General features: G+C 41.8%; 1 protein-coding gene across 4 annotated transcripts in view; it reads right to left on the minus strand.

The window, feature by feature from the left end:
- sntg2 (syntrophin, gamma 2) overlaps positions 1-22,257 on the minus strand; it is an 81,776-nt gene extending 59,519 nt beyond the window's left edge. For 2 of the 4 annotated variants that reach the window (XM_035611093.2, XM_047327274.1), the window contains exons 1-7: positions 21,799-22,256; positions 5,689-5,826; positions 5,515-5,571; positions 5,374-5,431; positions 3,600-3,643; positions 1,059-1,100; positions 68-155 (exon numbers count right to left, since the gene is read on the minus strand). In XM_035611093.2, coding sequence (XP_035466986.2) covers positions 68-155; positions 1,059-1,100; positions 3,600-3,643; positions 5,374-5,431; positions 5,515-5,571; positions 5,689-5,826; positions 21,799-22,119 — 748 coding nt within the window. In that variant the 5' untranslated portion in view covers positions 22,120-22,256. Of the gene's footprint in view, positions 1-67; positions 156-1,058; positions 1,101-3,599; positions 3,644-5,373; positions 5,432-5,514; positions 5,572-5,688; positions 5,827-21,798 lie in introns of all 4 variants that reach the window. The other 2 variants (XM_035611094.2, XM_035611096.2) reach the window with 2 other exon arrangements.
- Positions 22,258-26,619: the final 4,362 nt, after the last annotated feature.

Raw genomic sequence — 26,619 nt, forward strand, 5'->3', positions numbered from 1 at the left:
TGAATTGCTCAATGAAATAAAGTTTATTATGAGCCTCCATGGCATTTTAAAAGGACCCGACTCTTACCGAGAGGCAGTTTGAGGAATGATGGAACTTCTCGCAGGTAGCGAACAGTGATGGTGACCTCATCTCCTGCAGTGCGCAAGAGGTGAACCTGACAGCGGGGGAGAGGGGGAGAGGGAGAGACCGTGAGTGATGCGGCACTATAAAATTGAATCTCATAAATGAAACGAGCCACACCGATGTCAAGCTGGTCGCCCGGCGACAAAATGTAACGGGAGATGAGCGGAGAATATATAATCATCGGTTAAAGCCCGGCTGGAATGTCTTCACTTATGTCATCAAAGTTGGAACTTGAAGGCCTCTCATGAGAGGTGGCTGCGAATCGACAGCAGACAACACTGAGTAATTCCGCTCGAATTTTTATACATATATATATATATATTAAACAATGAAATTGTGTGTGACAATTTAAGGTAATTTCTACTTTCCCTAATCGCAGCACATCTGCACACCCTTGCTACTCTCGCCGACAATGTGTGGTAGCCGCGGTTACTTTGGCCAAAGCGTCCGTCAGTGCGGATCAAAAGCTCTGGATTCTGTTGTGAAGAAAAAACTGCTCATTATGTATTTTGACACTCTGGAGGGGAATTATAGTGAACAGCTGTTCGGGGCCGCACAAGGAGACGGATGACAGACATGAGAAGAGTGTGTTGGGGGTGTGTGAAAAAAAAAAAAAGAGGGAAAAATTTAACAAAGCTAAATTGGACGGAGAAACTGAATGTCTGTGTGTCGAAATTCTGCCAAACATCATCACCGTCAATTCAAGTGCAGCTTTTGATGGTGATCTACTCCTTTTTCCACCCTTTCAATTTGTCACAGTGTAAACCAGTGGAAAAAAAACAGTCTCCTGCCAAGATGACATCTCAGATTGCTGAGGCGCACCTCCGTGATCATAATCCCGCTGGCATTTGGAGTTAAACCTGACTGAAGGACGGCACGGCAGCAGACGGATGGGTGGAGCAGGGGTATTGCCTTTTATTACAAATATACTCACAACTTCCTCATGAGTGCAGTGCTCTACATTGATGCCGTTGACCTAAAGAAGCCAGAGAGAGCAGAAAAGCATGTGAGTATATCGGAGAGAGTGCATGATATTGTCAAAAGTTGATAGGCAAAGGGTTTGTTAGTATCATGGATGGATTACTGGGTGCAAATAATAAAGCGCAAGTAATATCAGACTAAATAAATACATAGACTCATTAGGAGCTCGGGAACAACACAAGTCGTGAGTGTGACGATAAACAGTAACAAAAACTAAATACAGTACTATCTCTTTTATTAGAAAAATGATCCACACATGCATTCAATGATTATGAAGGAACAATTTAGTCCGATGACTTCATCGCACATCACTTCTCTGCTTCAGCAGCAGAGACAGTCTGACGTCACTCCACTGCTTCTCTTCATAACAGTTTGATCATCGTCAGACAAAAGTGCAAAAATATTCACTCAATAGTACATTTGATAAATTCCTGTGCTTATTTACAGTGAGTTATTAGGGTGACTTTGAATATCAGATATTATTTCTAGTGGTCCTTTTCTATTCTAGCAATTTGATCATAGTAGCTACATTTCATTTTGTAGAATGCCACTTTTTACATGTCGTTTAAACCAAATGTACCTGCCGATATCAGCGTTTCTCTTTGTATCAAATTGAAAACTTCATTCATGGTCCTGGCAATACTGCTTGTAATTACCGACTCCGCCTCTTCCACGTGAATGAATGTAAACACATTGATAGATTAAATATGTTTATGACGTATTCATTACTTCACAAATAAGAGAAATTGTAAGAATTTCTTTGGAAAATACTGATTTCATCCTTTTAACTTATTCTTTAGGCGTTCATTTAAGGAGAAGAAAAAATGTGTACAGTCAGTACCCGACATTTGTAACCATTTATTGTTCATTGTCCTGCAATATCTAGGAGAATAACCCTGATGATTAAGTACTTCAAGTTTAAAGGTTGATCAAATTGGCAATGGCATTATCCGGCATATTTCCTGTGTTGAAATAGATTATACAGACTGTTCAAATACGGACATTCATCACTGACAGCACAATAAAGTAGCCCTAATCTGTCATGGTATCACAGTGGTGGCCAGCTGGCGACAAAAAACTTTTCACTTGTTCTTAAAATAGCTCTGTGTTAATGTTACAGTAGCCTAGTATCAATCATCCATTATACCTAATGAAGCCTAGTATCCATCAGGCATTAAGCACAGTGAGTCTATGCTTGTCATATGAAATGTGCTATATAAATAAACCTGACTTGACTTGTAAGTGAAGGTATTTAAGGGCTGGTGTGTTTGAAAATGCCTTGGGGATGGGTGATGAGATGGTTCTGGGTGAAAAGTGGGCTGTATTTCGAACAACAAAAACACGTTTGACCTCAAAGATATGCAAAAGAACCAGTCACAAGAAGACAAGATAGAAAACGACCACAAAAATATGCAAAATGACTGAGACGAGACCCAAAAACGAAGAAGAAGAAGCTAAAACTACCAGAAAGAGACAAAGTGACCACAAATGGATGCAAAACCATGAGGGGAGACACCGGCTGACCAGAAAGAGAAGAATAAAGAATCAAAGAGATGCAAAAGAACGGCCACATTGTAGAAACATTAGTTTCACTTAGGGTGTCTTGTCCCTTTGTAAGAGCCTCGGTGGCCCTTTTACATCCTAGAGCATATTGTCTGACATTCATATTAAAATATTCAAAGTTTTTTTTGAACATTCATTGTATACAATGAATAAAATGTTGCTATTATTAATGCTATCATTATGTTAATGTCACAGAAAACCAGGACTTTGAATTCAAGTCTAAACATTTTTTTACTGATTTTACAAATGACTAAAATGTCCAAAAGAAAAATATGAAAACCCGCCCCTGGATTTCCTGCCTGTCCTCCCTTGGCCTAACGTATGTAAATAGATGCAATACTCTGAAGCTTGACAATTCGAATAAAGTTGCAGATAAAATACGAAAGTGGTGAGCCAAATGTGAGAGCAATTGCAAATCAAATCATAACATAATTCATAAAAACTTCCAGTATGAATCTTACTATTAATATTGCTTGGCTGTTCCAATGAGTCTGCTTGATATTCTCGATAAACAGCGCAGCCAATAAACCTGCCAGACAGACTCAAATTACATTTTTTTTAAAGATAAAATGAATTTCATTAGTGAATACTAGAAACTTCTGGGTTTTAATGGCTACAATGAACTTATTTACTGGTGACCTTACGATGCATGCGCCACAGCATCCATGACACAGACGTTTGTTTGGTTTAATTGAAATTGTGTATCATGATTCAGTAAGAGTATATCTGGCCACATTTTTTCCTTTGCAAAAGAGACCCATTTGATTAAAATCATGCTATTTAAAAAAAAGTATTATATTCCTGTTCCTGCAATGACATTACACTGCGTCAAAAATAAAAGAGGGTTGAAAATGGTCTGCAACAAGCTCCAACTCTCAGCTTTGACCCAAATCAATCCCGGAGCAAATAAGTCAAGAACTGATGTACCAACCTGCAACACAGCATCCCCGACGAATAGCTTCCCCGACTGATCGGCTGCAAGCATCAATTGTCAAGTGTCAGAGGTTAATGAAAACATTCGAAAATAATTGCTCATTTCATACATGGTAATGTGGTGGGAATAGCAATCAGTCTCTCCGTCTGACTAATCTCAGGCAACATCCCACAGTTCAGAGAAAGAACACAGGAAAGCATGAAATTTGAAATTAATCAGGATATCAACTCGTTTGCAAGCGGCACGGGACGAGACAACGAAAGCTCTGTTGAGAAAAAGATTCGTAAAAGCCCGGAGAAAGGAGCTCTTAGTGTCCTGTGGGATATTAGGTCATGATTCTCTCCTATCCGAGAAGGCACTTAAGAGGGATGTGGGCAAATTACAGGGGAAATGATTCACATGAGGCTTTGATAGTAGATCTCAGCAGCATACTGAGAGGTCATCGCTTCATACAGTGTGACTGCCCCCTGTTAAGTCTTCATGGTGTTTCTCTTCACATAGTCATTTGTAGGCTTGGCTCACTGATCATGAACGACTGCCTTAGAGGTGACATATTATGCAAAAATCACGTGTTTGTGCCCGTGATTTTGCCTGCCAGCCCACAAACTGTGAAAAAAGACCACCCTGTCACGTGAGCTGGCTAAACCCTACAGCCTGGCTCTGAACCACTGGTTCAGAGCTGCAGGAATGGACAGTATGATGACACTCATGCCTTTTTGTGACACATTAGAGCATGTAAACCTTTTCAAGTGGTAACCCACATTAAAAGTATGAACCTGAATAGGAGCATAATATGTCACCTTTAATGGAAATATACCACACAAAATGAATAATCAATGTAAAAACACACTTTACTTTCCATTGTTTTCAAAGATGTCTGATTATAATGTAGTTTCCCCACTGAAAAGAGCTTATTTTTTTCACTACTCTACCAGAAGATGCACAGTAAAGGCCAGACGTATGAAACTAATTTTAAACAAACAGTTCAACATTTTGGCAAACATACAATGTTGAGTTAGACCTGAAAATGTATACCAGTCTCATATCTGTGCATCAAGAGGTGCAGTCAGGATGTGTTCAGGTTAACTTGGCATAAGGGCTGGGCACTCCGTGTGCATGACCCAAAAATAAACAAATAAATAAAATTAAATAGAGACAAAAGCTGGGCGAGCATCTCTCACGCTGATCTATTTGCACAGTGCGTCTTGCAATATGTTGCTGTTGACTCGTGTTGGAGGAGCTACTAGCTAACTGTAGGGTAAGGTTACTTGTAATTCTGTGACTTGTTGCTGTTGCGGCCTCCAAGGCTTTGCCAGCTGGGGACTGTTTTCTGTTTAATTTAATGAACCAATTACATTCTTGCCTTAATACGCATGCACTGATTAAACAAATGAGTTCAACTGTGTTAGGTTTTAGGGTTTCATTTAACACTTTTTTACACTTTGTAATCAACTTGTTTCCCCCTCCTTTCCAGTCTTTATGCTAAGCTAGGCTAAACACATCCTGACTGCACCCGAACACATTCACTGTCTCGCTTCACTCTTGGAGAGGAAGCAAATATGAGTTCTTCCGAATGAAGAACTATTCCTTTAACTACCTCGTCCTTCACAACTGATGGCTCTTTGTAATCTTTCCATTTCATTATGTCTTTCACTGATACTTACCGCTACAAAATATGAAATGTAAAATATCCAAAGTCTCTTTCAAGTTTCATTGACAGATCCAAGATCAATGTGATGAATGACAGTAGTGAGATAAAAAATTTCTTTACCTATTTGATCTTTGAAAATCTTTGAAATGACCACGGGCACATTGTGCTCTGCACCTCCCTGAAAAGCAGGAGAGAAAGATGAGGACGGGCCACTTCGTTTCAACTTCAGTCTTTCCATAGTCAAATTTTTGATCTGCTTACTTTGATGCTTAAGCCCAGACCGCCGGTCGCTTGTCTTCGCAGTACAACAGTTCTGTGCTTTAGAAAGTGGGAGTTTCTTATTGGCAAAAGGATATTGTGAACATTGAAAACAGTATTGCATGGTTACGAGGCATGAATTGCAATGACAGGTCTCGAGGCCTCGGCCGCACTTACGTTTACTTGGGATTCGCTTCCACTCGTGCAAACCACATCCAGCTTCTGTATGGTTAATACCCCTTTGGTCAGTTTCAGGCAGACATCATAGGTATTGTTGGTCTCCTCATTGTACAGCAAAGCAATTCCAGATTTTGTCTGTTGGGATTGAGAAGAGCATCAACATTTTGCCAAGCAGAGCACACAATGAACAGTTTGATCCTCTTTTCATTTGCGCACGGCATTCCGCTGGTCTAGTTTTTAATTAATTGGTTTTGCTCAACATTGTGCAGCTGCATGTTTTGAATCGCATTTCTCTTTACCTTGCAAAAACACAGGATACACAATAGTTCAGGCATGCTTTGAGACAATTTAAATTTGAGAACACAAATGCTCACAACAGGCAAATCAGATGAAAGAACACGTCTCAGAAAACTCTACATTAACACCATCTCTGTGTAGGTGAAGAGTCCACAAATACCTGTAAACATAACACTTTGCAGCTCCATTCTAGCCGCATATTTTAAAACATTTTCTCTGATCTGCAAGCTCAAAAAATAAAAACTGTCAAACCCCTCTCGAGATGCTCTAATGACAAAGAAACAGCCTGGGCTTTTTTCTCTGCAGATTAAGAGCAAGATTGAAGGAATCTCTTTCTTTTTTTGTTGGGTTCTACAAAGCTGTAGAAGTCATATTTCAAATAATAGGGCTCAGTGGTTCCCAATCTCTTCGTCAGAAACACTCCAAACCCCTTCAAAATGATCTCAAACGCCCTTTATTCCAAACGTGGTCTTCAGCGGGATTTAGTGTATGCACACCATTAAAACATGTGTAGGCAGAAGCTGGACTTTTTAACTATTAAGGTTTCTCTTGAGAAAATATTTTTTTTCACTCACAGTGACAGAATGTGTTCATCTTAGGCAGTCACACAGGTACTTTTGGAGGAGATGTGGCCAGACTAAATCCATAAGTACCCTCTGGAAAATAAGTGTACCCAAGTGGAATATATGTTTTTACTCAGCAGGCTGACCCTTGCTACTTCAACCTAATGGATGGGCTTGAAAAATACATGCTGGGCTCCACATTCATTGGAGCCTCATTTTATTCTAATCCTTGGGAATAGCGGCCCCAGTTTATAAGTTTGAAAATGATAAAACACAGCAGTGAGATGCATATTTTTCCCACAATCCTATCTGCGATTTCTAATATATCATATAGACAAACAATTAAGGGCACCTGTCCAAACCCCTCCCCTGGTATATCTGTCTATGCTTGACGACGCTGTATTGAAGTGGTGAGTTACATTACTTTCCCAGGATTCATCAACACCCAGCCGCGAGGGTCAATAAGATTGATTGATGATCTGACATAAACAGATGAAAGGACAACGGTCCATGTTTGATGGAAAAAGAATTACCATATGAGCCAAAGTAACTTAAGTGATGTAAAAAGAAGAAAAAAAACAGCTGCATAAGAAAGGAGTGGACAAAATAACTAGAACTCAAATACAATGTTGTTTAATATGCCGCTGCAAGCAATGGCCTCAAAAGGTTATCAGCATGTTTTCGACACAGTCTCACAAGCAGTGAAGTGCCATTGGCTTCACAAAGATGTGATTCATTGCAATATGTCTCCTTTGTATTTCATATATTGCCTCCACCCCCTCTCTCACACTGTAGCAGGTTTAACCCACTAGGTTCTTGGCTGAAGTATGATCAAATGCCTCCTACAACACTGTCGATAATAAGTGGTGCACCATGTAAGAGTACCTGTAACCCTTTTACCAATGCTTTACACCACGCATTCCAATACATTTTTCGAAAATTGAAAATAGTCAATGAAGACTAATGATCTTTGGTTTGACTATTTGTATTACTCTATCACTTGTCATGAGAAAAAACCTCACCCTCACAAAGAGGATTCTTTTTCATATGTAGCAGTGGATATTAAAAGGCTTTTTCATGATGATGACATTTTTGACATTTTGGGAACAGGAAACACAGATTACTTCACAAGAAAAGAGGAATAATTGCTCTTGAAAACATTAAAGTACAGTTGTGTATTAAATGCATTTTAAATGTACTTAAAACAGGGACCGGTAGAAGGAGGACAAAAATACAAATGGCTTGGGTTTTCTGTTCGCCCATTGTTTTGCAGACAATATCTAGGTTTTGAGTAGAACTGCAGAAGATTGACCTTTTCATTGACAACCCGCTCTTGAGTGGGTGGAAAAGGTGACAATGTGAGTGAGTGAGGTCAACCAATTCTTTCTCTCATGAGACTTTGGAATGAAGGTTGTGCTCAATGTCTGCCAAAGACAACAAAGTATGAATTGCAGCTTCATCTCACAGCCTTGAGGAAATATATGGTGGATATGATCCAGAGTAATGAAACCATTTCTAAAAGTTTGATGGCTGCAGAAGGGCAAGGTCACACATACACACTAATTTAGCGGTGGCAAAATTCCACTTCCAATCTGTGGAAGTAAGGGGTGAATAAAACATTTGCTGCTTGGGCCACAAGCTTTGGCTCAATTTTTTAAATATATATAGCTTTTGTATCATTAGTTAAGAGAACTCTAATTTTAGCAGGGTTAGTCCAATGCTGGGAATTCTGAAATCTGAATGAAAACATTACCTGCGCACGATACTGGACTGACAACATGATCTGAAGAAGGACCCCTTATTTAAGGACCTAAAATAATTAATTGATTGACTTGAGTTGATCTGAATGCAGTAGTGGGTGTTTTGGATACCTCCGGATTCGTTTCATACTTTCAATTACTGAGAAATTGTGTGGGAAGTGGGAACTGATGTCCCCAAAATAAAGTAACCAGCTCCCGGGCTTATCGTTTATCAGCCCTGTCCGTCTGCCAGCTCGCTCATGTGTGGCTGCGTAACTATGGTGTCATCTTGCAACTTCATCTCATTCGTATGAAGTGATAAACAATGGAGGGGATGAAGGCAGCCTTGTGGGACACCTGTACACAAAACAATCTAGTTAGACACTGAGCGCCGGTTGCATATTCTCTTTAGGCAGTCTGTCATGAAGTATTTCATCCAAAAAAAAAACACTTTCAACATTCACATCACACAGCCACTACAGAAGCACTTATATTTGCAATATATTCAAAGCTGAAATGAGCTTAAATCTTTTGACAGCATATCACATCTTCATCGTGCTGACTGTGGTGAAACTGTGTCCTCTGTTCACTTTGAACCTTACAGCCAAACTGTGTGTGTATGGGGGGGTACAATTAACAATTCTGATGTTCACATGGTCCATTTAGAGGTGTTTAATTGAATTTAGGACCATTTAAAAGGTGTTGTTTGTAGTCCTCCCCTCCTGAGGAGATTTCTGAACCCAGGAGAAAGTGGTGGCCGAGTTGTATTTGATGTTTGGAGCTTCTCCATTTGTACACGGTTTACACACTCATAGTTACACTGCAAATTTGAAGGCAATTTGACCTGACATTTGGTGATTAGACGGATCGGTCACACTTGCCCGGAGGTCACATTGGTGGCGCGCCCGAGGATGAGAATGTGTCTTTTTTGTTGCTCTGATGACTGTGTTTCCACTACAGAGAGAGCAGGCACAGCGGAGATAAATCAAAGGACAACTATAGCTTGTTCCCTTTATTATACCCTTTTTCGCCCATCTTCCAGCACAGCGTGTTGGCTTCGCCCACAAAGGTCAGTACATGGTCGAGGTCAAAGTGTGGCAAATTAGAGCTTTCGACACACACCCCGCATCCGCTCGCAGGGTTCTGCGGACACCCTGCAGAGCCCCTGAATGCAACGCATAGACAGCAGAGCTGCAAATGGCAAGCACTTACTGCAGGTTCACCAGGCAACGGAACGCCACAGGACGCCAGGCACCATGTCCTCGTCACGGGCTCTGACCACAGATGCTTGGCGTCAGTGAAGGCTCGGCTAATCCAGCATGAGAAGGGCGATTAAAAAAAACCAACAACGTGAGCATTATTCTGCCCTCAAAGCAAATGCATTCTGGATCCTCACTCGATTGCAATATTGGAACTTTTTAATGAAAACCGTCGACACATTCTTGAACAAACCAGTTTTCAGAATTCACTGGGCCCGCAGTTGATAGTGGCTTCTTAGACCAGCAGCTTGTGTGGCATGATAATGAACACGGACTGCTGGCCTCTACGCTGTAATTTACATTGCGTGCGGCTGACAAGATTTAATGGGACATCTATAGTGCTTCTGCTTTAAGCACATAATAGAGAGGGGTGTGCTGTCCCTGCCAGAGCAAAGAGCGCAAGTACCAACAGTCGCCTTACAACAGGAGGCAACAAGGAAACAAGATTTAAGTGTCATGACGTTTGAAACAGCAGCGCCTCTAAATTGTGTGAGGCAGCAGCTTCAAACTGTCTCAACCATAATCTCAACTGTTTATAGTGTTTGCACCGAGGTATCACAGCTGAGGCTCCAATGGGAGAGGGTGAAGCCCACCTCTCAGGTGAAAGTAGTGAATCGGAGAGAGAGAGAGATCTTATTGTCATTTTGAATCAACTATTTCAGTTATGCCACATTCTAAATTCCTCCCACAGTATATTTTCCCTGTAGAGCTTAAACACTTAAACCACAGCTGAAACATACAAGACCCCCCCCCCCCATCAATTTTTCCTTTACCCTCACCTAATCTTAAAAAGAATAAGCAAGACTTCAATGTGGAAAAATAATACTAACATTTTATCTGCTTGGTTGAAAGGGAGTGTCATATTCACTGGTCCATTTGACTTTTAATATAAAGATACAAATCTGGAACACAATTCAGGCCAGATCCAATTTATATACTTGCTGAAGCTAAAGCTGTCTGAAAGCTAAAATTCCACACATTGCACGTATAATACTTTGAACACATTTGTCTTAAGGATAATACATCTGGGGTTAACAGCATTTTGGCAAATCTGAATCCTGTTGAATACCTTATCAAGTATAATTGGAATTTGTTCTCCCGTACTGTTTACCAAAACTACAAATAACTTAACCTCAAAGATTCTATTCCCCTTAAGAAAAACACAATTAAAGCAAAAACACTGATGCTTGAGGAAAATACAATCCATTGCGTAGTCTACACCATACAGGTAGCTTACTGCCTTGAACAAAGAACCAAGGATAATTTGTTATTGGCTCGAAGATAACTTGATTGAGTCATGCATGAGTTGAGCACACACGTATACACGCAGAAGGTCTTACTCAATCCTAGAATGAGAGAGTCTCATCAGAACATCTTTCATCGCGCTTTTAGTATGACGCTGTCCTCACTTACCAACATTGTGATACGCATGGGTTTGTTTTAAAAGCACACGATTATAATTAAGTAGACAAATCATTAAAAAAAAAACAAGACATGATAAACAAATGAATTAAAACAAATTTTACTTTCATCTCTAATCAGCTTTTTATTGTCTGAGAAAAAACGTCTTTGGCGGCAGCCTGATAAATGTTTGATCTGTGGCTCAGATCTGCAAATTAGGAGAGCGGCATAAAGAATGAAAAATGTCTGACAGTATTAAGAAGTGTATTCTTATTTCTATGCACACCATACATTTCACAAAGCTATTGCACTGGACAAACAGTACATACTGTGACTATTAAGATGATAGTCACAATATGAATATGCTATACGTACAAGTTTAAGGTTTTCTGAACCTGACGTGATCAGCAAACACTTTCAGCTTGTTTTCCTTTTGTTTCTGTATGTCACGTTAGTAGTGTCCCATAATGTAGGCTGGGTATTTTTATATGATACTCAATAAATACAATAAAAACTATTCATTCATTCATTCATCATCCCTCTGCTGGTAATTTTTCCATCAAGAATACACACGCAACTGCTCGCAATCGTAATGAGAAGAAACCTGCGTGCAAAGACAATGTTAACAAGACAACAGTCCAAATTGTATTTTAGTCATTAAAAATTAAATCCATTTGCCAGTGCTGCCGACAATGTTTGCAATGTGGGTTGGCGAAGTTTGCTGAGTGGTTCATTGTATCAAAAGTTAACAAATCGGACCAGAACCTAGAATTGCTTCCAAAATGGTTATGAAACTCAAAGAACATTATGGCAAAAAAGTATTATTTTACTTGTGTTCAGAATCAGACTTTGCACCACGTGCAGGAAGGAAATGGTTAGTAAACTAGTAAAAAGGAAAAACGACCACAATAATAATATATGTTTTATTTTATTGTAGTTTTAGATCAATAATGATTTGAGTGTTGCGTGGATGACTCAGTCGCTGACGACTTTTGGCCAAGGGCCCTCCAGGTAAGTTCATCCGGCCATGTGTTGAACCAGTCAATGTCAAGGACGACTGTTCTGGATGAAGTCACAGATTTGGCTGACAATGCTGTATCATTCAAAATGGTGGTGGAATTTTACTTTCAATGACGAAATAGCAAACTTGTGGCTTTTTATATAAACTCTTACAATCGTGGGGCAAACACGATAATAATCTGGGCTTTCTCGGACATTGTTCATACTGTACATTAGACATTTATTGATTTCAGAAGGGAAAAATTAGCCTGCACATGGTTGTATTCATTTTGCGTTTAAAAAAAAAAAACACTAATAGACGACCAAAGTGAAATCGAAAATCCCGCTGACATTTGTCACGACATTTGTAAATCCAGCCCTGCAACTGAGCCTGCGTCTTTCAACAGTGCGTTGCGCCGTCGCTCGCTTGATGTTTAGATAAGGACGGCCTTTTTCTTCGGCACCGTCGTTCTCCTGTGTATCTTAACAACTCTGACATTTCTGCCGCCTCGATCGCTCCTTTCTGATGTGGAAATATTTGACATTTGAGTTCACTTGCCTCTGAGGATGAAAACTTTGCAGACTTTCCGATTAACCTTGAAAAGCACCGCAGCCGTCCAAGTGACACAAAGACACACAAGTGATGCACAGACGATGCCAGCAGCCAGAGCTCAGCGCAGCACTCTCCAGATGCACACTTTCATTTTTCTTATTTTTTTGTCCAGATCAATCTCACGACGTCTGGAAAAGTCTTCCACCCTGCATAGGTTCTTCCTTTTAATCCACTTACAGCCCTCCCCACTGAATCACCCTTTAGTTCCATCAGTTCAGTTTAACATTAACAAAACCCCTCATCAAGGATTTCATACAGTTTCAGCCATGATTCATGAGTTTTGATCAGTGGAACTGTCTCTGGGCCATATCCACACTTCACTGCCAATTTTGCCGCTGGCTATGAGCCAGACTACAATAAAAGCTCATCCATCTGAACCTAGAGGTTGTTAATGAGTACGAAATATTGACAGGGATGAAAAATCAAACCACCGCCCACACTGTGAATCGTCTCATTCATTGAAGTACATGCAGCAACAGGAAAACATAACAAATGTGCCAATTAATAACATGTTTGATACTGATGGTGTCAATATTTGACTTTCACTTTGAGATTGCTTTTAGCAATTAAAAGTGCTCTATAAATGCAACTTATTATTAATATCGTAATATGCTGGACTAGTGAGCTTAGAGTCAAACATATTGACACATTCAGCTCTACAACGTGTTTTTAGGAGAGGAAATGCCAGAGCAGTGTGTATGACGAGTACATGACAATGTCTGCAGGTGTCACAATTACTACTTTAGTCAAGCTGAGCACTTTCATGTGGATCCCTAAGAGATCTTCACATTAAAAAAATCCGTCTGAGATTTAGGAGACAGGATAAAAAGCACAACCCAGCAATCTGTTCAGCTTGTCCTCTTTGCGAGGTCAATTCAATCTACCCTGGAGTTGTGTCAGCAGTGAAAAAGCTATAGATGTGAGTTATTAGGTTACAACAATGTCAATTCATCGTCTAAGTTCCTTTTTTTTATTACCCATTGTCTAATGAATTCAAGCCAAGAGCAACAACCTGGAGCTGTGTTATGTTAAATTAATAACTATCAGAATTAGAAGGGTGAAGGTCATACTCTCATTAAATTTTTTTTTGCAATAGTTGAAATTCAGACAGGTCTGGCTTCCACGCAAAAAAGTGCACGCACACATATTTTGCAAATTGCAAGCTTGCATTTTTGCCAGCATGCATATTTCATAAGTTGCAAACATGCAGGTTTGAGAAATCATGCCAAACTATGGCAAAGTCACCTCTTGTTTGCAAATGCCAATACGCAGTGCTGCCACACGCCTCGGGTTTAAATTATCAAGTCAGTTAAAAAATACAGATACAGGTGCACTGACAAACTTTACTTTACTACTAAGACTTCTGCTATCATGGTTTTTGCCACGCTGCTCATTACCACATTTACCGGGACTCTTTTCACTTCTGTCAATCAGGATGCACTATGACCCTTAGGGAAAAGGCGACTTCAGAAAAAGAGCGCCTTCGCTTGCAGATACACCACTTCAACAATTGTGACCGTTTATAAGGCCGCATGAGGGAAAAGTCCCCTGTCATCTAATGTACACTGATGGATTATGTTCATCAACGCAGCAGCATGTCTCTATTTGTTTTCAATACGCAGCTTGTGACTCAAACATGCCGGGTAAACCTGCAGCAGCTTCTGACTGGGGTACAGCAAATACTAATTCATTCACATGTATTGTATGAAAATATATATACATGTATGTATAAGCATTTTGTTTATTTTGTAAAAACAAACAACTGGTTTTTCGGAGGTTATGTGCCAGGCTTTTTCTTGGCTGGCCGCGTAAAACCATAAAACCACTCATTGTTGTTTTTAACGCTTTGGCCTTGTACAGATCAAACAAAAGATGCATAGCGTGGTAATTTGTGAGCTTAAGAGTTGTCGGGCGGAGTATTTCATCATAGCCAGGCTAACTGCTTCCACACTCATAATATGGCCTACAGGCATGAGTGTGCTATCAATCTTGTCGTCTGACTCTAGGCGAGAGAGCAAATGAGCGCATTTCCTAAAATGTCAATCCATTGCTTCAAAGTAAATGATTAAAACTTTTTTCTCATGAAATAACGCAACTGTTGTATATGGCCGCCAACATTTGAGCCAATACATATTTGAAAAGAGACTAAACATGTGAGGAAGGGATTTTCAGGGAGGACACTTGGCATGTAATGATGTGTAATTATGTGTAATGATGTGTTTGACACAGAATCCTGGGTTTTTGAATACCTCTGTAGATCAATCACCTCACATGCATGAGGTAAATAATTTCCCTATGCGTCGGTAAATCCACTGTATGCGGTACCACGCTGTAAGTCAATACTCTGCAAGGTCAATAAAGTGTAGCTGGGATGGAGCTCTCCACTTGCGCTCTCACGGATCTCACAGAAATGTGGTGTTACATATCTTCCGCAATCATCCTTGCTCAATCTTCAGCTCAGAGAGGCTCCGTGGGGAATCAAAGCCACTTGATGTATTCTCCCCCGTTGTATATTCCTTGTTTGAATAGGCTTATCTCGCAGAGCTTCGCTCCCGAAATACCGGCACGGTGGAATGTGCGATACCCTCCGTTTCACCAAATCCATCTAACGTGTAAGAAGCATGAGTGGGATTAGTCAAGTGTGAAATATAATAACTAATTCAAGGAAATTACTGTAAATAAACCTCAGGTTTTCTAAAAAATGAAAATATATCCTTTTATTTTTCATTTAAGAATGTAATGCATGTATTGTCTCTCTATCCTTCTGATATAAAACAGACACACATTGAATTCTGAACAGTTCAGTAAAAGTTTGGAGCCCGGACGGAGTGGGGGTTGGGTGCTCTTATATTGGCACAATGGGAGGGGAAATCTGGGTGAGTGTAGATTTTAAGGATCTAATGTGGGATTGTTTATATTTCCAAAACTAATTAAATCCCATTTTAGTGCGTATTCAGTCTTCGACGGCAGACAACTGTTGATTTTTAGAAGATTATTTTAGATGCAGTTGTTTGAAGTGTCCACAACATTCCAGTATCAGCTGGCACAGGGACACGGTAGATTTTATAATATCTCACTTGGTAATAAATGGGGACATTAAAATGAATAAATTCCCTGCCTTGAATCTAAATAAAAATGGTAATGGAGCGCTGTGGGTATTAACAATGCAGAGGACGGGTTTCGTTTCATTTGCAAAGGAAACATTTCAAGGAGGGATCTAAACAGTGGCAGCACAAATTTGTTTTGATGTATCAGGATCTTTGACTCTACTCTTTGACTCTTTGATTGATATCCTCTTGACATTTTAAGAATTTAAAAACCATCGTATTAAGACTTTAATTACTGCCGGTTTTTGTAGTTGGTTGAATATTGGAATATGACTCCACAATACTGTATTATATGTGTCTTTGGACTTCAAACAGAGACTAATTATAAGCTTAAAAAAATGAGTAATTTATGATGTAACAGTATAGTCTGCCCTTTGGCCCATTACACAACTCACATGGGTTCTTCCTGCATTAATTCTTATGCCATAAGGAGAATATAGTAAAAGTGTGGACCCATCTGACAGGAAATTATATGCATATAATAATTTTGTGCAGTATTACTGATCACTGAATGCAGCATAAAGAGGAAACGCTTGAAGGCGTGAAACAACATGTGCTACGTGTTTACAATTGTACTCCACGGGCATTCAATTACACCATTAATTCTCGAGGGCCTGACTCCAGTGATGGGGGAAATTTAATATTGCTCAGGCAAAGAAAGAAATTTAACGTCACCTTTCGTCAAGAACCTGAAATTCAGTTTCACAATAAAAAAGGCAGATTGTTTTGTGACCTTTCCAATTACATGGGCAGCTCCAGGAAAATGCAAAGCTGAAGAGAATAGGGGACATGTTCATGTTCCAACAGGAGGTAAGAATATGATTTGACTTCCTGAATACAAAAGCATTGATTTTTACACCCCACTGAGTATAATTATGCTTCTGCAGCTCTCGCCAAGCGAAGCCCTGATGCTTGTGACCACAGGAGAGCGGAAATTTTATGTGACATGCATGTTAGTTATTTTCATGCCTTTAAAAGACAAACAGACAAAAACCTGATTGTCTGATAATCATAACCAATCATTTTTTCATGCAATCCCATTTGTAGTGATCGGTGATTTGGGTTGTCTTTGCTGCTTTTTGCTTCTGTCAGGGTCATGTTGTCCAACAAGTTGGTATCACCAAAAGCCAGTTGGCAAGAATTCTTAACCTAACCCCACTCAGAACAATCTCCCATGCAGTGGCTGAGAACATGATGAAAAAATTCATCCTCAAATTCATCCTTCTCTTTTGTCTTCAAATAGAGCAAAAACTCACTTTTGTTTAGATTGTTCAAGTAACCTTTCCATTTACGGTTTGTTGTGGTGCACTAAGCCAGTGGTTCCCAACATTTTGGGTAGCGACCCACCAGAATAATCAGGCTGGTGCGGGCAAAGAGCAATTGAGTTGTAAGGAACTTCATTGTGTTCTGAGATTTATTTTTCTCATCCCCTGAGCCACCAGGCAAGTTTCTCTTCTTTTTGTTCAAGCACTCGCGTGCACTCTGACTTTAATCCTCAAAATCACGCTCAATAACTAAAATAAACAAATAATAATACATTCTAAGGAAGATCTTATCACATGTACAGTGTAAATATATTTTGAATATATTATGTTATGTTTTTTCTCTACAACTATCTAGCAACCCCTCCGTCTCAGTGCATCGCCGGCCTTCATTTCCTCTACCAGCGCATGGTTAATGAGCTTGTAAAGGTAAGGGTGATGGTTAGGGTTAGGGTGACATGGCAGAGAATCAGCACGATTACTCTACAGAATATAAGGAAATACATTTAAAATAAATAAACTAAAGAAGTGTAAGATTAACCAAATCATATTGCAAATAGTTAATACCCCGCTTCCAAAAAAAGCAGCACACAGGTTCTCCTCTCAGCTTTTCTATAGGACCTTCTGGGACTGTCTACCATGCAGTGGATGCCCGGATGGATATTGGTGCAACCAGATTTAGTGAATCCCTAGGTTGAAATGATCTAGTAGTTTCCAAGATTTGAGGAAGGAATTTACACACAGATTTATGCAGTAGATTTAAAAACGAACCAATGTCACTTTGAGAGCCACTGTAGCCTTTGCAATGACAGGGACTTATGTCTACATAAAACTTACAATGTGCATTTTCAGGTACTGTTGGAAATATGGGGCTGAAGTCTCTCCCAGCATGGGGAGGCAGGGAAACATTGTTCAACCCTGCCTGTCCATCACGGCACTAATTTAGCCTGACATACAGTTCAAACTCACAACCAGACTGATGCACTGTAGGCACAGACCTGTTTATACAGGAGAAACCAGTCCACTGTTACTTATCGACTGTGGAACCACCTTTTATATCAAACAGCCATCTGCATTCAATTTACCCTTTTTCTTTCCTCCTCTGCGCCGTGGATTACTGAGAATCTTCACACCAATAATGATGCCGAAATAATGGGGATAATTAGAGCACAACTAATATTTGTTGATATGCGTCCAGCGTGCCATGGTGAAAATAAAAAGAGTCTCTTGATCCCTTTTGTCTAATTTACCAGTGATTGACAATCACTGAAGTAGAGTCGCGGCATCTGCATGTTTCAGACGGCAAAATGTGAAGACCTTTTTCAGAAGCTTCATTTCATTGAAGGTCAATTTCAAAAAGAAATTAATAAAGAGACAAGGCTGAGACATCCTGCTTATAAAGGTTGGCGTAAATTGGCAGTTTAAGGACAGGATACCAGGAAATAAATTGTATTGGTACATGAAGCCCATTAATATTGAACAAAGCACTATAGATGTGTGTGTTCCAGAATGTGGGGTCCGGAATATAACAAAGTCAGGTACGCAGTGCCAAGATAATACAGGACACTACATGTGGGGAAAAAAAGCATCTTAGTTGAATAAATTCTAACATTAATTTGGCCATAAAATTTAGACCATTAAAGCCTTTCTGTCAAGAATTGTTTAAGGACCTGCAAAATCCTGAGTTTAATTACCGTGGAAGCACATTTAATCGCTTAACAGCCTGAAACTGCACACCAGGTGATCATAAATGTTCACGGCGGAGCGAAAGCCTCGCAGACACAACGGCGTGCGGAAAGGTCTACTGCAACGAGAAAACTCTGCTTACTGTATTAATTTTTAGCCGGTCAGTAATGGAGAATGAGATGTGTGCGAATACTCAGCACAAACAAGCAGAATTAAGCCGCTGACTCTGTGCGCCCCGAGGCTCAGGTATCCACTTTTAAAAGCAAATGTCCTGTGAATGGAACGTGTCCACAAAGCAGGACTCTGGGGGAATGCTGAAATTAAAGGCGCTGCGTGGCCAGTGGAGGCAGTAACAGGTCGACTGCTGAATACCATCATTATAAGGAAGGAGAGAACCCACTTAAAGAATGAATAGAATCGTCTTTAAAACCAAAGACTGATGTCAGCTGGAGACAGCCAATCGCTTGCCGAACTGGGAAGCAATGCCGATGGTGGGTGCAGACTTCGAATAAGCGTGGAAGATCTGTCATCAAAACAAAGATTTGTGCGATGCATGAACTGTATTCATTCAAAAATCTGATATAAATGTATTTGGTAAAGTGATCTAGTGGAAGGACCTGATGCCGTCGGGTCATGGCACTATGGATGGAGTGGAAAAAAGGCCGGTATGGTGAAACCTTAGGCGCGGTAGAAGTATCCTTTGTGGGGGGTGCAAGTGTTTTTATGCCTTATTGTGGGGCAAATTCATCTAACATTTAATGTGTTTTTATCAGATTTGACAGGTGACTCTACACATGTAGATTTAATGTTGCCGTGACCATTATGCAGATGTTCAGTCTCTTTAAAATAAAAAGTTAACCTCGATCAATCTGTTCCAAGCAACTACAGGCCCATATCCAAGCTTTCTTGTGTTTCAAAAATGTAAGAAAAAAAGTTGAGGCCAAACAGCTCACTGCTGCTGTGTTGACTGCACACAGATCAATTCCAGTCAGGTTTCCATCAGAGGCACTCCACAGAATCTGCTCTTCTCGGAGTCTCCAACGACATAATCTTGTGATGTGGGCGAGTGTTCCATTCTGGCACCGCTGGATCTTAGCGCAGCTTTATGACACCGCGGATCACAGAGTGATGACAGGAAGGTTTAGACGGTGGGCGGGTGTCTTTTTTCGGAGTTCCCTGGACTGCTTTTCCTCGGGTCTCTCAGATAAGGGGTTTCCTGTGTTGCTCCCAGGGACTGCTGTTCTGTCCTCTGGTGTACCTCGCCTTCCTTGGTTGCTATTCCAATTTTGCAAAGTTTAGCGACGAAAGAATTTGCAAATATTTGTAACGATCGGTCCAGCAGTTAACTGTGACATGTCGAAATGTCTCCAAGACAATGGAGAAATAATGGAACATTTGTAGAGCAGAAGGTGTAATTAAGGGTCTAGCATGAAGACAATGCAAACGTGGTCATGCCAGCACCACCTATCGGAACGGTAGTGGGGGGAATTTGGGTGTTGAGTCTGCTGTTTCCAGGTCTTACAGTGTTTTTCACTGCACAAAAACTTTAAGCAGAGGAGAATAAGAATCAGAAGGCTGCACAGTGGTGTAGTGGTTAGCACCTTCGCCTCACAGCAAGAAGGTTCTGGGTTCGAATCCCGGTTCTGTGTGGAGTTTGCATATTCTCCCCGTGTATGCGTGGGTTCTCTCCGGGTTCTCCGGCTCCCACAGTCCAAAGACACGCAGAGTCGGGTTAGGTTCATTGGAGACTCTAAGTTGACCGTGAATGTGAGAGTGAATGGTTGTCTGTCTCTGTATGTGGCCCTGTGATAGGCTGGCGTCCTGTCCAGGGTGAACCCAGCGTCTCGATCAATGTCAGCTGGGATTGGCTCCAGCGATAAAGCGGTAAGACGATGAATGACTGAATGAATCAGAACAAACACAAATGGGATCAAGCAGTGTCAGACCCCTGAAGACTTTACATTCAAAAAAAATGCAAGGTGTCCCTGGAATGAGGTAGATAAAAACAAATCCTCATCAAGTGTTGTCTAGTGTTCCTCCCTCGTGGTAAGACTGTTGGGTTGAATTTTAGGGGGAACATATGATGTCATGTGTGCTGTGATTTTGGCTTTCCCTACGCCGTTCGAACAGGCGTAGGGATGGGGTTTCTTTGAAGACAGGACGGAACGCTGCCAGCGTGTCTCCTGAAACGACCACAGTGTTGCCCTGCTGCGGGGACGAGAGAGATTCAAAATGATATTTTTTTTCTTTTTCAAGCTGCCTAACCGCAATAGCCAATTAAATCTGAAGCCCATAAGAACGGCTGTGAGCCCTAAAAGTCTGACAGAGGAAAACTAACGGCGATAGCAGTCACAGTGCAATCGAGACACCAGAGCTGTACAACAAGCGGACAACACAATTCATCTGGCACCGATCGCGAAATTGAATCGCAGATTCACAGAGAGATGGGCTGTAAATAAAATCAGATCAAATAAGAAAAATCCCTCTCAGGAAATACAACCATCACTGACGTGTAATAGAAGTCTGGGATGAAAATATAAAGTCCATAGTGAAGCTACACTAAGTGTCTGTGTAGCACCAATGCTGCTGCGACCCCAGTCAAACCTCACACGACCCACTGGAAGGGGACGTCACACCAGCCTCCTCTCGCATATCTACTGATTTTACGCATACTGGAATTGTCTGTCAAATGACATCGCATTTGCAAATAAGGCAAACGGGCTTTCGGAAAGAGCACGGTCTTCTGGCGGATTCGGCATGAATAGAACGACCGATAATGCACGACACACCGCCGTGTTTCAAAGAAACGTGGTGAAGACTTGGCAGCAGCGGGTCCGCAGCCGCCCAGGCAGACGCACCGGTAATTGCGCCGGAGATTGGAGAGCGAATTACTTTTAAATGTTTTTTAGTTTTGTTTTTTAAAGTTGGAGGCTTTATTCACGATACAGCCGGGTAATAATGATTTGGTGAGTGAGAACCGCATCACAGCTTTTTTTTTTTTTTTTTAAAGAGAAGAAAGATAGTCTGGCGTTTAAGCGACGCATCAGACAATACAAAGGCGAGCGCGCTCGTCGTAACGGTCCCTGAACGCAGCACACCTGAAGCGGGGGGGTGGAGGGGGGGGGGGGAGCGGGACAGACCCCGAGAAGAAGTTCGTGTAAAACGAACAGGGTTCACTCACCGGAGTCGGGACCAGGAGGCTGGCGGGTCGCTCGGTCAGCTCGGGTTGCTGTCTCCCGGCCACAGTCATGTCCCATGAAGCCGCTGCGCTCACTTTCCGACGGCAGTTTCTCAAGTCATCTATCCGGCGACCGGCGGCGAGCGCGGCGCCGCGGCGGCGCGCGGGGAGCGCATCCCTCCGCGTTCGAACAGGCGCAGGGATGGGGTTTCTTTGAACACAGGACGGAACGCTGCCCGCGTGTCTCCTGAAACGACCAGAGTGTTGCCCTGCTGCGGGGACGAGTGATTTCGCCGCGATCTGCGCTCTGGTCCCCGGGCTCATCCGTCTGCGCGTCCCCACTCCACCTGCCGCCTGTGAACCGCTCCTGCGTCAAACCCACAGCACGTTAACCCGTTCGCTCGTGTTTCAAATCCTGGACGCACAGTGGCGTTCAATCATCATAATCATTATCATCATCATCATCATCATCATCATCATCATCATCACCACCACCACCATCATCATCATCATCATCATCATCATCATCACCACCACCACCATCATCATCATCATCATCACCATCATCACCACCACCATCATCATCATCATCATCATCATCACCACCACCACCATCATCATCATCATCATCACCACCATCATCATCCTCACCATCACCATCATCACCATCACCATCATCACCATCACCACCACCATCATCATCATCATCACCATCATCATCATCATCATCATCACCACCACCACCACCACCATCATCATCACCATCATCATCATCACCATCATCATCATCATCATCATCATCATCATCACCACCACCACCACCATCATCATCATCATCATCATCACCATCATCCTCACCATCACCATCATCACCATCATCACCACCACCATCATCATCATCATCATCATCATCATCACCATCACCATAATCATCATCATCATCACCACCACTATCATCACCACCACCACCATCATCATCATCATCACCATCATCACCATAATCATCATCACCATCATCATCATCATCATCATCATCATCATCATCATCATCACCACCATCATCATCATCATCACCACCATCATGATAAACCACTGACATGTTTTTTGTCATCTGTGTATATGGAGTTAGTGCTATGTGGGAGTGGCGGCAGCATGCGTCGTAGTGGCGGGGGGCATATTACACTGAGTTGGATGAGTCTTGGATTCAGGAGTGTGTCTATGTTCCCTTCAACCCCGTTTTCCCTCAACCCTGTGTTCCCTCGGCCCTTTGTTCCTTCAACCCCGTGTTCCTTCAACCCCGTTTTCCCTCAACCCTGTGTTCCCTCAGAACCGCGTTCCCTCACCTTAACCCTAACATAGGGGCTAATTTTGATGCGTGGGAAATTTAATAGAAATGAGGGGAACATAAGGCTATGGGAACATAGGGATGGGTTAGAAAATGTCACCGCGGATACAAAACAATATGAGAGCAGCTGGAGCCCAGTCCTTCAACCCCAGCGCGGGTGAAGCTCTGTGAGCTTGGTTAATGAATACTGGCACAAATGAGTCATCGTGTGGACACGTGGGAACACTCATAGAGGCCATGGGATGGGGGAGAGCAGGCCGGGTCCATGTTCTCTGGTGGAGGGAATCAAGATGGGCCGGAGATGATTATTCGAGTCAGTCTTAACATCGCCGTCTGACTCCCACAACTCTCCGACTGTCCTCGGATTTTAGGGCTCAACTCGCAGAATGTGGCACGTCTCCCAATAACCGTCCCTCTTGGGTGCGCACAGAGATGCTTTCACTTTGTTTGAGTGCACGTCTATAATTGGTGAAAAAACTTTTTTCATGTGCAGGATTATATATAACTACCGTATATATATCTGGGAGGGTTACAATGGTGGACCTCTGCAGTTCACTGTCTGTATCCCAGCGTATAGCACCATCATCGGAGAGTATTGAACGGTGCGATTGTTACAAAAGAAACTTCAGCGCTACACTTCACTTTGGTTGTGGATTCATCATCCAACTTTTCGTTGGCTACTTCAAACAGAGTACAGGCCTTCGTGGTATTCGGTGCGCGGCCTTGAATTTTAGTCGTGGCCAATATGTCACAGAGGCGGAACAAAGCTGCAGAAAAGAACTTGAAGGAAACGGTGAAACAAGTCAGAGCAAAAAGGAACAAAAAAACAATTTGATATGCCGCATTCATAGCCTCTTTACATAAAGCATTTAACATGTATCATTACATATTACAAAGGCAAAAGAAACCACTCAATAACGCCTATTTCGACCTTTTCTATGTGACAAGGTTCCTTTACACTGATAGGTGACTTCAATGCTGTGTGGCCTCAACATGAGCGGCAGCTATGATGACACACCAAGGTTCCCGTCTCAACAGGAACAGCATGAGGGAACCGCTGAGACAAGGTGGACCACAGGGACACCCTGGGGATTCTGTTTTGCGACAGGACTGTAAAAAAAAAATGTCTCGCCCCACAGTGGCAGCAGACAGCAGTCATTTGAATGCACTTTGGTCGCTTCTTTGATTCAGCGATTTCTTTTACGTTTGCTCTCCTTGACCTGGCCATTTTCTGCAGGAAATGAGGCCATGAACGCAAACCTTCAACGCGACACATTGAGCAAAGCGGGCAGCAGCTACAGACACAACACATGATATCATAATATACATACTAATACACATATATGAGCAGCGACACCTGCAGTTTTCAAATGAGGCTTTCTTGGAGGGAAGTTCAATGTGTTTGGAGTATATATATATATATATATATATATATATATATATAGCCATCCGTATGTGTCCGATCATCAATCAGTTCTTTTTTTAAAGTCCTGTCAGCCCCTCCACTCAGCTGTGAGCGTTGCCTCTAAATCTCTCTCTTGCATCTTTAACTTCTGTGGGGCTTTGAGAACCTTGTGTCAAGGCTTCAAAGTGATGGTCTGTCTCGGATAGTGCAGTACGTCTAAATGGTCGTACTCTTATGCGGTTGCGTTTTGCATGGGATACCCCATTTCTCGAGACATTCATCCGGTATTGAAAACAATACTAATAGTCAAAGTGTTGACCGCCATTTTTTCCCGAGACCCTTGCCTCACTCACGAGTCATTGCCGATGGTTCACTTGTTGCCATTTTGGCCTTTATCCGACTCTGTGACCGCGGCTAGCGACGCACAGGTTCCCCTGGATGTTGATGCTTTTTCTCCCAACGTTAAATTCCGAACACTGGAGTGTGCGAGGAGCAGAAGTTACATTTGAACTTTTAAACTCTTCAATCCTTTCCTCCTGAGGAGGCAGGCGGGGAGAACTGGACGTGATTTTGACGAGAGACGCCTTTCTGAAACTTTTCTGTTTTGTTTTTTTTTGTACAATACCACCAATCGGGGTTCTGCCCCCAGCGTGTTAATGCGAGGGAATTTAGGTGAAGCTCCTACATTAATCCTTCCATTTCTTTGCACGGCCTTTGTGTGACGGAATTCCGCGCTTGGCATTAAGGACGCTGTGGATTGGTTCCGCTTCTATCTCGCTTGTATGGTTCAACCTCCAAATTGGAAACTCATCAGACAGTAATCCTCCGCAGACATTAAGAGGGGCGGGGTTTCCCAAAGTTCAGCCTAAGGTCTCGCCGTATGCTTTCTTTCATTTTCTCAGACGTCCTCTCTATCTTACATATTTTTTTGAACGAGTCACCATTTTCATCCATCTTATCTGAAAGTGGCCACACAAGCTTACAATACTTAAATCCTATTGTAATGGTCATGTTCATGGAAAGAAATCTTCCTTTTTTTTTCTTTCTTTCTTCACATTTATGCTCTGACATTCTTGAAGTGCATCATCGTGCCCTGTGTTTTTTTTAAAGAGGCATTAAGGTGCTCAGTTGAATGAGTACATGATCTTTTCAATCCCAGGGTGCACTGCAGTCGCTCTACATTGGTGGCGAAGAGGTAGTAAATACTAACACTTGCAATGGGAACATACTGGCATTGACATTGACTCGGTGAGACTTAGCAAAATGCAAATTAATGAAGTGATTAAAGATGAATATTGTTTCCTTTTATACTTGGAATTCTCTTTCTCGGTCATGTTGTCTGTGGCTTGCGTGCCGTTCCCATGGAAATGCCAGCGTGCTTCTATGCTCCTTGAAATCAAGCGGAAGCTTAAAAGGGTGCAAGACGTGTGACAAGAATTACCTCATATGAAAGAAAAACATATTTGGCAAAAACTATTTGGCGCACACTTTCAACTTTTTAGTTCGCTCCATGTCCCATCTGCTCACATGGAGGAGGCGGGTTTAGTGAACTATTCTGCAGCCAGCCACCAGAAGGGTGATCCAGAAGTTTTGGCTTCACTTTTGTGGAGCCGTCGTGTCGTCCATGTTTATATGCAGTCTGGGATTTGAAACGGAGACGATATGTGAAAAATTGACGTAGTCGCCGGGAAGTAAAACGTGGAAGTACCAGAAACCTGTATTATCTCAAATGGCCAGGAGAGGGCGACTGGTTTCAAAATGGAGTCAGTTTCTATGCTAAATATGACCCTACCTCTCAGTTGATGTATAACATTTATGGTCTAAATCCCTATTTTCAAGTCTTCTCCGATACAGCATGGTGTTCATTTTGTAAACTATTTTGAGTAAAATAGACAATAAAGCAGCGTATGCATTGGGGCGTGGCTACGGCCTGATTAGGGTTGCTAATAGTCGCAGGTGTAGGTGGACGTGCAGTGGACATGCTCTCAGTCAGTGCCACCCCACTCTGATTTACCGCATCCGTAGTAAACGCACTCCGTCTTTGTAGGGCAGCACATTTGAATGAGAAAGTCAA

This window comes from Scophthalmus maximus, chromosome 15 (genome assembly GCF_022379125.1).
Source record: "Scophthalmus maximus strain ysfricsl-2021 chromosome 15, ASM2237912v1, whole genome shotgun sequence".
Taxonomy (NCBI): Eukaryota; Metazoa; Chordata; class Actinopteri; order Pleuronectiformes; family Scophthalmidae; genus Scophthalmus; species Scophthalmus maximus.